The sequence below is a fragment of the Paramormyrops kingsleyae genome, chromosome 19 (genome assembly GCF_048594095.1).
Source record: "Paramormyrops kingsleyae isolate MSU_618 chromosome 19, PKINGS_0.4, whole genome shotgun sequence".
NCBI lineage: Eukaryota > Metazoa > Chordata > Actinopteri > Osteoglossiformes > Mormyridae > Paramormyrops > Paramormyrops kingsleyae.
In genome coordinates, this window is record NC_132815.1 from 2,994,016 (window position 1) to 3,010,962 (window position 16,947).

Sequence of the window (16,947 nt, forward strand, 5' to 3'; positions counted from 1 at the left end):
GACAAAAAGGTTGAAACAACCGATGTTGATCTTCAATTTTTCACTTTATACATTGAATCAAGGTTTTGCCACCATCAATTTTTCAATCTGAAAATCAATTCAGTTTCAACGTTGATAATTTAACATTGACCATAATTCAACGCATTTAACTATAATTCAACGTTGAAACAATAACATGATGCTATCTAGGATTTTATTTTTACGTATCATTATATTTTGGCGTCTGTTTACGAACAACTGCGTGATGTTTAACAAAGCAGAGCCATTTCACTATGTAGGCACTAGGGGGCAGAGCGAGCCTAGAAAATGATTAAAATGGCGTCACAAAACTGCGATTGCACACACTATCCACGTTTTTGCTCCCTCCCAGCCCCCAGCACCACTCTTTCCCAGCCTTTTTTAGTAGAATTACGGTTAATGGAGCAAGATCACTGCATACTGATAATATCAGTTAAATTATAACATAATACATAACATTATAAATTTAAGACATCCCAAATTACATTAACCGGTCGGCATAGATGTTTTCAACTAGAATTCAAATTGATTATTCAGTTTGTCAAATGAAGTATTTTTTGGACAGATTAGCTGAATTTTTGCTTTGGGTTGTGTACAGTAGCTATATGGATCAATGCTTCAATGGCTTCTCAGATCGTCAGTAATGCAGATCAGTTATTGCTCATTAGATTACAAAACAACAGGTCAGTTAATGTAAAGCATAACCATAATATATTATTATAATCTTAATTATGACCTAACTCTTACATAATGTATTAACCACACATTTGTTCATGATTTGTAGTTGAGTAGTACCTGACTTACTACTAAGTTACTACAGAGCCGTAGTGTACAGTGTCACCCAGCCGTTGTTTCTTGCATGAGAAACTGTATGACAAAGTTCAGCTTCTGACATTCTGCACCCCAGAGATCAACAGGATGCCCAGCACTGCATGCTAGGTGACAACAGTGACAACATGGCCAGGTGCAGTGATGCAGTGACTCTTTACGTTTTTTCGAGTCCCCTCAAGAAAAGTGTTACTGTTTAATTCGGAAAGCAGTGAACTTTCAGTCATTGCTCAGGCTTGTTCTATCCATACATGTCTGCTTCATGAGAACAGGCACATTCTCCACTTTCACGCCCAACCTTTGCCACCCTCTCTGCAGAGAATTAATCTGGATTTGTTGTGTGCAGCTCTGGCTTTGAAGCCAGTGCCTCACGTTACATAAACAGCCCCTTTGCCCTGGAAGCTGATCTCTGATCTGCAGTAGGCAGATGCCCGCTGATGAGGCCGGTGCATGTGGCCATTTGCAGTGTGGCCATTTGCAGTGTGGCCATTTGCAGTGTAGGCATGGGCTGTGATGGCGCACTTGCTGGTTTGTTCCGCTCATCAGAAATAAATGGGTAAAGGGAGGGAGCAGCTGGCTGTTTCACACCGATGCCTTTGTTGACGGATTAGCAAACAGCTTACAATCTTATTCACATTTTCCATATTCTGAAATGGCCTGTTTGCAATGTGCAAAAATCACAAAGTAAATGGGAAAATAATCCTGTGCGACAACCTCAACAGAAACAAAATTTCACCGCAGAGAATTTATGAATTACAGTTCCTTCAAAACTGATGAACTACTGAATACAATTTAGCTTCTTGTTTATCTCAGGACCTCGGGTTTTAACAGTAATTCGCCAGTGGCAATTATATTTGTCTTAACAATGAGTAACTCTACTCCATTACTGCGTTAGAAACAAGTTGGAACTGACTGCTTTTGTTTTACTTAGTTTTTAAAATACTTCTTGTAGAGATGATAAAATATCACCTCTTACTTCTCAAATGTTTTCCTCCTTGGGTTTATAATTGCCCATTCAGAATCACAACTGTCCCTCAGTAATAATGAACGTATCACTACCAAGGAGTTCATTAGATTTTAGCTGAGATGTTAATCAGCTTTTTGGGAGGAATTAAATCATACCATTCCATAAACGTTCTGCATGTTCTGATGAGCTACTCATTCCTTTTCTGTTCTGCTTATCCTGTTAGTCATCGCTAAGCAAAATGTATTACATACCGCAAGCTGAATAGCATAACATGTATCGATGGGGCAGTAAACATAAGAACAGCCCATAAAAATCAATGCTTATGTCACGTGACCTTCTACAGTTTCATCAGCAGCACTGCTCTTGCTGACCTTCCAAAGTGTGCATGCGATTATGAACCAGAATCAGCTGTTTAAGTTAAAATCAACAACCCTATTAAAAGCAAGTTACACAAGAGATGTAAGCCTGTTACATAACTACTATTTAATATATACTGGAGTTTTTCCTGACTCATAGCGGGGAACTTAGCCGAATTATTGTCCTGCAGAGTGGTGAGCTTAGGATCTTTGAAGGAGATATGTGCTTATTTTCCGTACACAAAAAGCGTGTCATTGTTATTTAAGCTCATATTTATTTGCAGAGAGACATTATCATTCGTCGCTTTAGTTGAAAGCAACAATTGTTTTTAGATTAAGTGAGTTGATCTCCTTGCTGGAATAAAAATATATACAGTACTGTGCAAAAGTCAAAGGAAATGTTTAAAGCTATTTATTTGGGTAGTAAGTGTACATTTGCTTTAAAAAGAACACAATTTAAACATTAGAACATGTGCAAATTAAGAGTAACACAACAAAAACAAGCAGAAATTTCTTCTGTTCTCCAAAAAGTTACCGATATCTTGTTGCATGGCTGCTTCCGTTCCCAAACCCCCCCTCAGGGACACCCCAGCCATTCCATGTGAATGTTAATTAGTTTAAAAATTCAATGAGGGATCGATCAGCCATTCGAGGTGGAGTAGTGGTCAAGTCAAAAAGTACATGGGTGTATTAGACTGCAAATACTGGGGTGATTTTAGGAAAGGTTCTGAAATTGCTAAGCTGATACATTTACACAGCATCATAGTTTTACACAAACATGAAGATCATTCAAACATCATTTTCTTTGACTGCCTCAGACTTTCACACAGTAGTTACTTTTATGTTCAGGACTACTGCTTACACACACTAGTAACTTAGTAGTAACTTCGTCTTTACTGACACTAGATAATTATTACTAGTTACGTGGTTTGCTAGTATTTTTACGGCCATTTGGTTGCTGTTCTTGGGATTTAAAAGTCATATCTAACCTTCAGATGATTCATGTCAGCTCCTCCGGCAGATTTCATGTGCAGTGTCAGCGTGGCAGAGGACAGGCAGGCAGGCCGGCAGGCTTTCAGGCAGGCAGGCAGGGAGGCTTTCAGGCAGGCAGGCAGGCCGGCTTTCAGGCAGGCAGGCAGGCCGGCTTTCAGGCAGGCCGGCAGGCAGGCAGGCAGGCTTTCAGGCAGGCCAGCAGGCAGGCTTTCAGGCAGGCAGGCTTTCAGGCAGGCAGGCAGGCCGGGGCCCGAACTCCACAGTGATGCAGCCCTGAAGAGGCTCGCGGGGGTTAGAGCTTCGTTTTGAACTGCAGCGTAAGCAGAGAACTCGCCACAATAACAATTACAATGCAAATTAAAAGTAAACTTCCCAGCTCTTTAACAAGACTTCTGGACACAAACAGCTTGATTAACTGGTTTAGGAAAGATCCTGATGGAAATTTGGACAGGGACTGGGTTGGGACAGAGAGGGGCACCTGGATTGGATGTGTGTCCATGCATGTGGATGCAGGATTCAGCACCTAAACGCACCTCAAAGGACACTGGGTCCCACTGGGAACAATAAGTATGTTTCCTCGAAAAGCTCTGTGCTCCGTATCTTAGCGGAACAGCAACACATTCAGGCCAATTGGGAATCAGGTAATCGCACCTCTGCTGTGTGAAGGATGTCACTGGAAGGGTGGTGGGCCCAAGCCGCAGCCAAAGCAGTGTCACGATGGTGCCGCAGGAGGTAGTGCAATCGTTTGGCAACTGGAGAGTTGCAGGTTCGAACCCCGGTTCCTCTGGACCCCATTGAAGTGTCCTTGAGCAAGACACTGAACCAATTTTACTGTATTTGACTCTCCCTGCCGGCCCCTGGAGGATGGGCTCCCCCTTTGAGTCTGGTTAGGGTTAGGGTTCCCTCTGCTGCCCCCTGGAGGATGGGCTCCCCCGTTGAGTCTGGTCCCTCCCAAGGTTTCTTCCTTCTAGGGAGTTTTTCCTTGCCACTGTCGCCTATGGCTTACTCACTGGGGGCTTTGGGTGGGGATGCTGTAAAGCGCTTTGAGACGATGTAATGTTGTGATAATGCGCTATACAAAAATAAACTTGTTTGTTTGTTTGTTTGAACCCCAAATTCCTCCTGGTGAGCAAGTTGGCACCTCGGTGAATGTGAGGCATGAATTGTAAAGCACTTTGAGTGCTTGTAGGAGTAGAAAAGTGTTATATGAATGCAATCCATGTACCATTTACTCAGCAAGACCGTCACAGGGTCTGTCTCTGGGGTTTCTGATTGCAACATGGCAGGTGTGCAGCTTCCCAAACAGCCAACTGCAGGTTTCACAGCTCCGTGCTTATCAAAACAAAAGTTGGTTTTGGGCTGTTTTTCCTTCATATCATCCCATTTCTGTAAAAATTCCCCAATTCAGCAAAATCAGTTCAGTCACTTCAGCTCCGCGGTGTGGAACCTGCTGACACAATTTTTCAGTTAAAGCCTGAATTTATAGATGCAGTTAAGGTTGGAACATAAACACACAGTGACCGTTTTAGTCAACGTTTTCATATATTTGAGTTGAATATATAAGTTGAAACAACGAAAAAAATGCAAAAATATTTGATTATTTTCATATTTATTGGAGATGACTAAATAGCTCCAGGCCGCTCCATTGATCGGATTTAAGACTGAACAGCAGACATTATTTACATTTTTGACATTTCATCTTCAGCACTAATTAAACTTCAAAGATGCTGGAGTCTTGAGCCCCCGCTGTGTGAGATTCTGAGAAACAGCCTTCAGATTTTTCTGAAATAAATAGCTGATGAGTTATATAAACAAAAAATTCTGATCCAATACAGTCTGTCTAGTGTCAAGGTATAATGATGGTGTATTAAATAATAAAACGCATAAACACAAAATAATTAAAATACTTCAATGCCAGTGTATCTTTGATTAAACGAGTTCTGTATAAAGTATGCAAACTTCAATTCACATTGTCGGAGAGTGGAACAAATTATAATAAAATACCTAAAAGGTGTTTGTTTATGCTCACATTTGAAATGGTTTCCTGTATTGCAGAGAGTTTAAATATCCTGATTATTTAACCTACATATAGAACATGAGTGTCCAGGTTTTTGCTGATGCTATTTAGCATTTTCTCAGACGTTTTAGTGCCTAAAATGACCCCAGGTGGTGATGGGCTGTGGCGTTTGACGTGAGCACAGCTTTACTGCACGGGGACCAGGGCGGTATCACCTGCTTATCTGCCCTTCAGCACCACGCTCCCGGACAGAACCAGCAGAACCCCGGGGAGAACGGTACCGAGACGACAGTCAATCAAGAGAATCAGCCAGCATCGTGGTCCCATCACTGACAGGACGCCGATGGCATAATATGTACGAGTAGCTATAATGTGCGGATGTCAAGCCAAGCCTAAGAAAATGACTGGTACCGATGGCAAGATGAAGAAAATGGCCCTGACTCAACACACACTGTATGTAGGCCAGTGCGAGGATCTGAAACACATTAACAATATGGTCGTCAGTATACCACCAACGTAAAAGGGACTGCTATTCTTACTGATGAATGGCTGCCATTGGCTGTACCTAATGGTGACAATCCAGGATGGCCCAATAAGATCCATATGACCCTCTGTAAGTTCTGTCACTGCAAGATTTCCCACTGAGGTGAGCTGTGTATCCAGATACGTCTCCCAGCCGGGTCTGAGTTCAGCAGTAAACGGACCAGTAGATGAGGTTGAAGATGACGTAGGCCCCTGGGAAGATCATGCGGGAGTAGGTGTCGATGGCGTGGGTGTTCTGGATGAGGCCGAGAGCCCGCTGGCCCTTCTTCTTGCCCGCAGTGGTTGTTGACTCCCTGTCGACAGATAGATGCACCACCATGCGCTCCTGTTTCTCCAGCACCTCGTCGGGAGGCTGCGTGTAGCTGGCCAGACTGCTGGTGTCCACCTCACTGTATGTCCCGTCCAGCATCACGGCCCGAGCGTGGGACAGGCCGCAGGTGCATGGCAGGGACTGTGGGACGAGGTGAGGCATGACGTCACCTGACTTGTGTCAGTTTCGATGTTGTTGGAATTTGCTGTGCAGTGATGCTAAGACATTTTGTTCATATGACAGTCACTGTACACAAACCAAGTGGTTTACATGGTGCCTACAGAACAGTACAGGGGGAAGGAAATCAAGGATGGTTCTACCTGCTCTTTGGCCTTTGCCCGAAGCTTCTGCTCTCTCCCGTTCTGCACAGTGGTCAGGTAGTTCACTGCAGCGTACTCCAGAACGGAGAGGAAGACGAAGACGAAGCTGACCCACAGGTAAATGTCGACGGCTTTGATGTAGGAGACCTTCGGCATGGAGGCGTTGACTCCGGTGATGATGGTGGACATGGTGAGCACCGTGGTGATGCCTGATATTACCCGAGAACACAAACACCTTGAGTTAGCACAAGGCCCTTCCCTTCTGCCAACCCCATGATGGCACAATAACTGAATATCCCACTGAAGGAGGTCCCAGGTTCTGCCGACTAAGTGGTTCCTGGGGCTCACCGAGGGAGACCCTGGCAGGGACGGCCAAGCGGTCGATCCAGAAGGACACCCAGGAGAGCATGACCATCAGCGTGGCCGGGAAGTAGGTCTGCAGCAGGAAGAAGAAGATGTGGCGACGCAGGGTGAAGCTGATGTACAGCCGATTGTACCAGCCTGCAAGGAGCGGCAGGGGAACGTGGTCAAAGCCAGGCAGGAAGAACAGGCTCGCAGAGATGGGGGCGAAATGAAAAATAACCCTTGTGCTGAAGGGTGGAGACCATGTCTACAGCTCCGGCATGTATCTTGACGGAGCCCCGTATTAATACAATTAACAGTAATTACCAAATCTCAAACAAGTGAGAGTGAAACCATGTACAGTACCAGTCAAAAGTCTGGACCCACTTGCTTTCAATGCATTTTTCTCTATTTTAGCTAATGTCATTTATTATAGTAAAAGGCCTCAAGGCAATATTGCAACAGCCAAAAGTAGTGGCTCAACTCCAACTCTTTCCTTGTGCACAAGATGATACGGTACTTTCAAGGTGTACATACGGTCATTATCTTATTGAAAAACAAATGATGAGGCCTGTCCAAACTTTTAATTGGTACCGTATCCCTGAGTAGCACTTGCCAGCCATACCTGTGCTGCTATAGAAAGCGAGCCTGGAGGTTGTGTGAAACTTCTGAATAAGGAACTGAGACAAAGAGATCCTGTCATCGGTGCTCAGGGAGTCGTCTCCGCTCTTCCAGTAGAGCATGAGGTCCTCGTCAGTGTAGGCATCTGCAGACCGTCATTGATGGTGAGAATCAGCCCTCGGACAGCCCAGCTCACACTCGTCTAACGGTGTCGGTACTCACAGCTCTCCAGCTCACACTCATCTAACGGTGTCAGTACTCACAGCTGTTCAGCTCACACTCGTCTAACGGTGTCGGTACTCACAGCTCTCCAGCTCACACTCGTCTAACGGTGTCAGTACTCACAGCTGTTCAGCTCACACACGTCTAACGGTGTCGGTACTCACAGCTGTTCAGCTCACACACGTCTAACGGTGTCGGTACTCACAGCTCTCCAGCTCACACTCGTCTAACGGTGTCGGTACTCACAGCTCTCCAGCTCACACTCGTCTAACGGTGTCGGTACTCACAGCTCTCCAGCTCACACTCGTCTAACGGTGTCGGTACTCACAGCTGTTCAGCTCACACTCGTCTAACGGTGTCGGTACTCACAGCTCTCCAGCTCACACTCGTCTAACGGTGTCGGTACTCACAGCTCTCCAGCTCACACTTATTTAACGGTGTCGGTACTCACAGCTCTCCAGCTCACACTCATCTAACGGTGTCGGTACTCACAGCTCTCCAGCTCACACTCGTCTAACGGTGTCGGTACTCACAGCTCTCCAGCTCACACTCATCTAACAGTGTCGGTACTCACAGCTCTCCAGCTCACACTCGTCTAACAGTGTCGGTACTCACAGCTTTCCAGTTCCAAGGTGCATGTCTGTGAGTCCAGTGGGAAGCGACTGAAATCCATGTTGCATGCAGCTGTCACAGTGACCCTAATCAAGGATAGATGGATATTGACAAAGAAACGCAAAGTATTACAGCTTTGTTGGAACCTACAAAAAAGACCGGTTCCCAGGAAATTGATTTATTAAGTTCACTAAGTTATTTTAAAGTCTTGCCATTGTCCAATTTGGATTTTCTTCTCATCTTCTCATCAAAAGCTTGCTTACCTCACACTGTACAGTACGTGTCCATCAGGAAACACCCTGAGCATGATGTTGTCTGTGGTAGTGTCATGGATGAAGGACCTCTTAGAGTGAACAAAAAAGACATCAGGCACCCAGATCTTCTTCACCAGTCGGCTATCGAATGTCATACTCTTGTTGGTGGTGCTGGGAAAGGCCAGGCGGTCGTCTTTCCAGTAGTGCCGCAGGTACAGGGTCATGGTGAAGTCCTGCGTGTCAAAGTAAACAGGACTTGGGCATTCATGTAGGTTTAATTCTTCACTTAAATATAAATATTTAAATATAAATTGCACCTATGCGCTCTGGCCAATTCCCAGCTATGAGGGTTCGTCGCATTTCCGAAAACTTTGGAAAACATCCCCAAGAGATTATTTGACTGCCCTGTATAGTATTTTAAAAAAGGAACATATTTGCCGTCACCATGAAATGGTTCATGGGTCAGATAATGTCTTCCTGATATTTATGTGCCTATAGACCAGGGGTCACCAACTACTATCCAGTAAGTTTTCTATCCTACCTGGTTTCTGATGAGCCACACCTGCTCCTGGTATTTACCTGAGAACTAGTGTGGCTCATCAGAAGCCAGGTAGGATTGAAAACCGACTGGATAGTAGCTCTCCAGGACTGGAGTTGGAGACCCCTGCTATAGAACATAATTAGAAAGTTGGCGTCTTGCTTGATCATGTTAAGTATTGGGTAGGAATTTGTGTGTGTGTTACAGTCAAAGGAACATAAATAGTAACATTGCAGGAATATTACAAACAACATAAATGATGAGGAGGCTGAGCTCGCTGCTGTCAAAGCAGACATTCACATGACTGTGTGCTGGAGATTGTAGTGCTGTTTATCAGGTTACTGTGCAAGTGCAAGAAGAACAGCAGCGGAACCAAAGTCCATCATGCTCACAAGCGACAGCATCTGGTCCTGAAGTGACAGCAGCTCACGGAATGGTGTACTGATCAAAAGACATAAAACTGTGTGGTTTAAATTGCTAAAATAGAATGGCGATTCCTCCTTTCCATCCCAAAAATGAGATTCATAACATTAAGGATGATGAGGGATTTGGGGGAACCATTAAAATAATATTAGAACAATTCTTAATTAAATGACTAAAATAAATAATCCACACAAACGTGAATGTGAGTGAAACAGAGACCCTCACCATGTCCACTTCGGAGATGCTGTCGAGGCTTTCTACCTGAACGTCCACCCCCACGGGGACTGCCGGTCCTGCAAGGGAGACATCCGGACGTCGCGTTTCCACAGGCAATCAAGTTCTCGGCACCAGGCCAGAAACGAGCAACTGGCAATTCTCCATTTAAAAGCATGCGATCTGTTTGTGATATTGATGCATTCCCAATAACTTGGAACTTGAAAATTTCCAACCTCCTGCTTAAAAAAGTATTATAGAACAGCTAATTGGAATGGATTCGTAATGGAAATTTATGCAAGCAAATGCTAATTCTGTTCGCCGGCGGGTATTAACAAATAGTAAATCATGATGTACACCCTGTGAACAGTAAATAAGCATCTCTTCAGTTTTGCATCGCTGTCTCTCTCAAAACCCAGCAATTCCTTTACCAAGACATCCCTTCGGCAATCGGAAACCAAAGCGAGCGGGAATCGTACTGTAACTATTGTCTAATTACAGTACGGATTGGGTATGGGCTGGTTCATGTTTGCCAGTGGAAAAGCGCTGAAAGCTGCTGACCTCTAACGTAGCTCATTGAAGTAACTTTTGAATAACCCTGCAATGTGCCCAACTGCAAAGTAATCATGGCGCAATCCAGTTTGTAAATGGAAACTATCGTTCCCATTCAGCGCCACCTGTCTGGTGTCCTTGTCCCGAGTGACTGCATTGCATGATTGTTTATTGCAGCCAGCCTTATAATTAGGCTTCGTAAGGCTACAGCAGTATTTCTCATTTGCTGTGCCCGTGACATAATTTCACTTAAAATTATAATTACATTATAAATAAAGGAGGTCACACTCACCAAACACATTCCAAAGACAATATAACACCACACGTACATATACATCACTGTGCACCAAGCTGACTGAGGGTTCAGCTGCAACAAGTCAGGTCAAAGGTCACGCAGGGGCAGTAGCGAATTCATCATCGCATTAACCCGTTACCTGGCAATGAGGGTATTTACTCCCAGCCCTAAACCCGTTGCGCAGTCACTTCTCCCGGTAACTGGGATCATATGCGGCCAGTCATGCTTAGAGTCAGGAACATCCCCCCCCCCTTCCCCCACCAAGGCTCACCTTGGCTCGACAGGCCACAAAACACCTAGCAGGTCACAGTGTCAACTATGGTTCATTCCATTCTGCTGTTTATACAATCATTGTTTCCTGCGTACAGTTCTCTCTGTGAGATTAATTCTTGTTAGTCAAAGGTATTTAAAGCAAACGGATGAACCGTGGAAATCTGACAATGTAGAATATAGCTAAGCCCGCGTGTCTATGGCAAAGTGTGCAAAATAAACACCCTGCAGTTTATCACCAGTGAAACATCGCACTTTTTAGTGTACTGACTACAGATGAGGCTTTTCTTTGAATTTTCAGGCACTGGATATAAATGAAAATGACAAGTGATGGATAACAAGCATTTATCAGGTTCCGGAATGTTCCATCTTCTGAAACTATGGGAATTCAGGCTATTTAGGGCCTGCTCCACTGTGCAGATGTGACGTAGTACTTCCCAGGAAGAGATGGTGCCCATGAGGCTCATCAGTGCAAAGTTTGTCTAATCCGGCCAGCCAATGAGGAAAGGCTGTCTCTCTAATCCGCCTCCAGGGGAGGATGGCACCCCCCCCCCCCATCCACACTCCAAATGGTTTGGTCCATCATCACCGCGACGGCTTCAGACAGCAAAGCAAACACGATGAAAAAGCACATCAGCACCCCAGTGCAACCTGACATTCTTTGGCATGAACAGACAGTGTAAGATTTACATTTGGTTCTGGTTAAGGTTCCTTGAAATAAAATGTGTTTCATTTCCAGCCGTAACCTGTCACTCACAGACAGCTGGTCGGGCCTAAGCTGGTCGCTCTTCTCATGGTGCTGCTTTGACAAGTCGGGCTGATGAGCACCAAATGCCCCCCCGAACTGGTAAAGTCGGGGATTGGGAAGAACGAAAATAAAAAGTGAAAAAAAAACTCAGCGTCTTCGTCACGTGCAGCGACACCAAGGGAGGGAGGGGAAAACACTCCGCATTAATGGGGGGGGGGGTCCCTTCTCACAGCTCAGCAGCAGAATAAATCCTCTCTTACATACCACAGAGCGATAAGGACGAGCTGGCATTTGCTCTTCAGAATGATGATCTGCTGCCCCCGATGACAGATTTAAAGTTTAGCTTAACGTCGTGCATACACTCTGTGTGCGTGCCGGGGAGTCTGCATGTTCCTGCATGTTCCTGCATGTTGCGATTGTTTGCAGTCAGGCTAACTGGCATCTCTAAATTGCCCGTGATGGGCAAGCATCTCATCCTGGACCTGCTGTGATGGACCTTGACCATTGTTAGTGGCTGGAACGTGGATACATAGCGAAATGCATTAGAAAGGACATCCAGAACTTCATAAGTGGGATATATGCCAGACTAGTGAAAATGGATTTAATAAGACTCTTTGGCAAAGGAATTGCTGCTTGCGCAACATTTTCCCCAAATTTATTTAATCACAGGGTGAACCCTACAATCCCTACAATCCTACAGTGGATAAGGGGTTGGAGGATGGACAGAATTCAACCTGCTTCTACAGCTTAGTGATTTACTGTGGTAACTCAGGTCAAAGGTCATGCTGAAGGGAGCCCCAAGAGCCACCAGGATCCAGGTGCACGTGTGTAACTGCCACCGTAACCGGCTGATCTCATTTACTCCCAACGTTACTGTAACATATAAAGTCTCCATCGTCAATGGAAGGGTAAACGTCTGTTTTTTGACCCGACACACAGACATGATTTAAAACCAACGTATATCTCCATCCCTTGTAAAGAGCACTATTTTTAAATCATTAATATACAAAATTTGTATTGCAGCACGGTGAAGTTTTATGTGTAAAGAAGTAAAAAAATATAAAAAAAACATGGACACAAGTGTTACATACACATCAGGAGAGATATGCAAATAGAAGCAGTAGGATGTTTGTTACATTTTTAAGGACTAAAATTAAAAATGGTGAAATTCCTTTTCTTTGAATGGCCACCGAAGACTAGAAGACTAAGGGGACAAACTTCAAAGGCCTCGGCAGGCAGGACGGACTCCAGCGCGGGACATCTCCTCCAGCGAGAGCGAGGGGACTGCGATGAGACTCGACACCGCCTCCTCACAGCAGCTCCACGCTGCCGTCAAACGCAGCTCCTCGGAGGCCGGGAGCATCCAGATAACAGGCTTTCGTCAGCCGAGCTTCGCCAAGTCGCTTTCCTCGGAATTGGGTGCGAGAAAAGCTCAAAAGAAAACCTGCATCTGAGCGGTTTTTGCCCCAGTTGAATTCAGATCGCCCTAAGCGCAACTGCAGAATCAACCATTTCAAGGGTAAAAAAAAAGTTCCAGCATAGCAGATAATAGACTTTGGAATGTTTGTCTGTTCCTGGATAGAACTCTGCGCATCCTAATCCAAGAAGCTGCAGCCTCTGGTCGTTGGGTTTCTTTTAATTGGGAGGAGATGATCGTATCATAAATAAGCCCCAGTTCAAAGGATTTCAGCTAATGCTCAAAGGATAGCATCTTGCTTTCAGAGACATGAGTAAATAAGTCATAAACAGTGGGAGTAAACAGCAGACTAGCAGGTTTGACCTATCGGTGCAGGGACTTTAAGCAACCTGTCATTCAGGATCGATAGATATATTTTCTTTTGGAACTGGAGGTATGTTCCGGCTCGCAGGATCCTCATTGCTGGGACGTGACACCTGGCTGCGGCAGATGGATGGCCATCTCTGGGGGGTGGGACTGGACCGTGTGTCTGCCTGGGGGGTCGCCGGCCAGGATCCCGAGGAGTTTCTCTGTGTGGTGGGTGTGGCGACGTGCTGCATCAGCACATGCTCCCCAACCTGACCTGACCTGACCTGACCTGAGGTGTTTACGAGGCTGTTACTGGCGTTCGGAACTACAAAGCACACCTGCTCCTAAATACCAGGATTAATGTGAATCATTCATTTTTGACCTCAAGGTTGTTTAAGGGAGACATATTCAGAGGCTGGGAGACACTGTGAGTAACACCCCATGGTTGGGGGTTCGATTCCCTCCCGCAGCCCAAAAACATGCAGTGAAGGGATGTCTCTCAGTGTGTGTGAGCCCTACACAGGGGCATAGCTAGAAATTCTGCCCCCCCTTGCCCCACCCCCACCCTTTATATAATTATATGTATTCCAGGGTGGCCATGCCCCTACTGTGCCCTGAGCCCTACAACACGCCGGTTCCACTGGGGTTCCCCCTGTGCTCTCTGGGACAGGCTGAGCCCACTCTCACCCTGTTAATGAAACCTGGACAGATATTTGCTGCCTTTCAGGTGGCTGTGCTATTTTGACGCACAGTATAATAGGGCACTGTTGCTTTCCATAAAGTAGTGATAAACACATTTGCCTCACATGTAAACTTTATTTATTCCCAAGTGAAAATGAAGGAATATTTGGTTCAAATCTGAGTATAAACACTGCAACCTCACTAGTACAGGGTTCTGGGGGTCAGTCACCAATACGGCTCTGTGTCCAAAAGCAGGTGCTTAGGTCAGCTGGCGTCTGCAAACAGCTCACTGTGCGCCTGTGATAGTCTGTTATAGACTCTTATTTTATTAAACAATTAAAATACTTAAGAGACTCTTAATATTGAAAAATAACTCAAATACCTGCAACCGCTACACTGCTTACAGTGTCTGGAGTGCTCCGTGTTCCAGTGAATTTTCCGATTTGAATGAAACTTCTAGGTGTAGTCAAAGATGACGTTTGCTACGTCAGCTACTGCCGGTGCGGAATGTATATAGGCTACTACAAAAAAACAACATAGAAAAACACTTGTTGCATGTGTTTCAGTCAGATTTCAGGTCCAGAGAGTACAAATTCAGACCAAGATTTTGTTGTAGAACCACAGAACCACAGTAACAGAGTATGAATTTGTACTCTCCGGACCTGAAATCTCCCACCACTGAATGGGTGAAATCTCTCATTCAGTAACGAATGGGTGTGTTTTTTTATATATATATCTGCCGCTCACCTGCAAAGGCCGGTCTCATGGTAAAATCGTGATCGTCGATCCGCAGCAGCTGCTCAGTCCTTATCTTGCGTGTTTTGGTGGCATCGCCAGACCTTGACAATCGGCTGCAGCAAGACGTGAAAATGCTTAACTGACAGATGCAAGCATTTTTAAAATAAGTATATAAAATATTAGAGCAGATTATTTGAATTTGCTTCTTCTAGTGCTTTTGCGAGCTACTTGAGACGGTTATTGTGACAGAGACCATCCTCTTCCTCAGGAAAGTTATTAATTCTGGAGATCTTCACAAACACGTTGCCTGTGCGCAGTAGCTAAGCAGAAGCTATTATCCAAAGCAATTAATATTGAGGAAAAAAACTATTAATACAGCGGGAAATTTTGCAACAGTTAGATTAAGTACCTCAACTCCAGAACCACAGCAGCAGCATTAAGGGGACTCGAACCCACTACATGCGGAGCCATATCAATGTACGCCGTGCCAAAAACTGCCTCACAAAACAGCAGCGGCAACGTCTTTGGGTCCAGCACGGTCCTCAAGTCTCAGTTGAGAACAAACGCCGGGGTGGAGGGATACGCAAGTCCCAAATTACCGATAGACTTTCTCATCACAATTTCATTTCCATAACTAACAATATTTCATGCGGAAAGGCTACAAACTGTATTCAGATGTAATGTTACACTGACACACACACACACGGGTCTGTAATTATATCTTTGTGGGGACTCTCCATTCATGTCTATGGGGAAAACTCCAATCCCAACATGACGACCTTAACCATAAGTAACCAAACAAAATAGGAGGATTTTGGCATTTTTAGTTTTTTTTATTTCATTCACGTTATATCTGAAAACAGTCTCGACAACGTCAATATAACAGCTTTTTATTACATTGTGGGGAACATTTGATCCCTGGAGTATGTAATATAGACATACCCACCCTCCCCGACACACACACACACACATTATTACTAAGAGGACGTCTCCATAGCGCCACGTTCGTAAATGCTTGCGTGAAGTGAAACATCTTCGAGTTTTACGCGCAACATGGACTCGTATCGCTGTAATGAAGTTTATACACAGGATCTAATGCGATACGGCAGTAATGTTATACTATTAATTACAACAGAATAATTTAAATACACACTAAAAAAGAAAGAATTTTAAAAATTAATCTGACAGATTTTACGTTTCTTATGTTATATTGTTTAGCAAGTTAGTAGATTATGAACTCAGAAATTTTGTAAGACATTCTATATGTATATAATAATCATTATATGTACATTGTCGACACCCGTGTCACAGTACAATTGCAGAATTAAAAAAGGTAGCGCTTGTACATTGATCTTGTATTGCAACACGAAACAAACATTATTAAATGTAAGTAAATCCACTGTCATTAAATATCGTTTCATGTGCAAGTAATACAGTGTAATTTGAAGACTCGCCCTCTGCTTTCTTAGTTAACAGTAATAAAACGACATCGACGTCCACAGTACTTACGCGCCCCGCTTGTGAAGTCCCGCCTGCCCGGTCCATCTGCTTTCCTGACGGCACTCACAGATATGTACCAGGAACAACACTAAAAACAGTGAGCGAAGGAAATATTGCATTGTTCGTGCGGACTTCAGTCTAACTGAATGAGCCTAAAAACCCTTTTTAGCTGTGGTCCACAGTGGTTAGACGACTGAAGCATCTTTTCATCCAAATCAGAGTGAATGAGGTTTCAACGTAGCTGTAAAGTTTCGTTTTATTGAAATATTAAACATTCTACGCCAAAGAAGATTTCAAGCAACATATTCTCCTGCTTTAGTGATTGGGAGGCTGCAGCGCAGCTGCTTCCAGGGGTTTGGACCGAGGCACCGGCCGGGATCCGCCGGGATCGCGCAGGACGGGGCGCAGTGGCGCAGCGCGGCTCCCTCCCCGTTACCGCTACGGAGACGGAGCAGGTGACCGCGAGATGCTGCGTGCCGCTAAGCGCTTTCCACGGAAAAACTTTGCGGCGCTGCGGTAAATTCCAGTGATACTTTCATGAAGGATCGCGCACCTTCGTGCAAATACTTCTACAGCACGACAGTATCTCTATGTCACGGGAGTTAGTATATAACACGCACGTAATTCGTTATGTGCAGTTTTATTGCACGAAGGTACGGAGCTGGATCCATGACCTGATAATGGCCACGGCTAGTAGGCCAGTAGTACATTGGTGGTTAGCGGTACATATGCGTTAGTGTAGATAGTGTACAGTAGGTAACATTCTGACTGCTTGAGTTAACATACATTAATTCTGTGAGACGTCTTAAGGTGCTCTGGCG

General features: G+C 44.7%; 1 protein-coding gene across 2 annotated transcripts; it reads right to left on the bottom strand.

Moving 5' to 3' along the window:
* Positions 1-4,808: 4,808 nt before the first annotated feature.
* On the bottom strand, positions 4,809-16,931 carry LOC111843043 (gamma-aminobutyric acid receptor subunit rho-2-like). Of its 2 annotated transcripts, none has more exons than XM_023810258.2 (9): positions 16,136-16,931; positions 14,636-14,739; positions 9,590-9,657; positions 8,413-8,636; positions 8,153-8,235; positions 7,320-7,460; positions 6,701-6,853; positions 6,353-6,561; positions 4,809-6,173 (listed from the first exon to the last, which is right to left on the bottom strand). In XM_023810258.2, the coding sequence occupies exons 1-9, from the start codon at positions 16,243-16,245 to the stop codon at positions 5,868-5,870; spliced, it is 1,398 nt and encodes a 465-aa protein (XP_023666026.2). In that variant the 5' UTR covers positions 16,246-16,931; the 3' UTR covers positions 4,809-5,867. The 2 variants fall into 2 exon arrangements, with proteins under 2 accessions (XP_023666026.2, XP_023666027.2); XM_023810259.2 differs by lacking the exon at positions 16,136-16,931 and adding an exon at positions 15,036-15,129.
* Between the last annotated feature and the right edge of the window lie 16 nt (positions 16,932-16,947).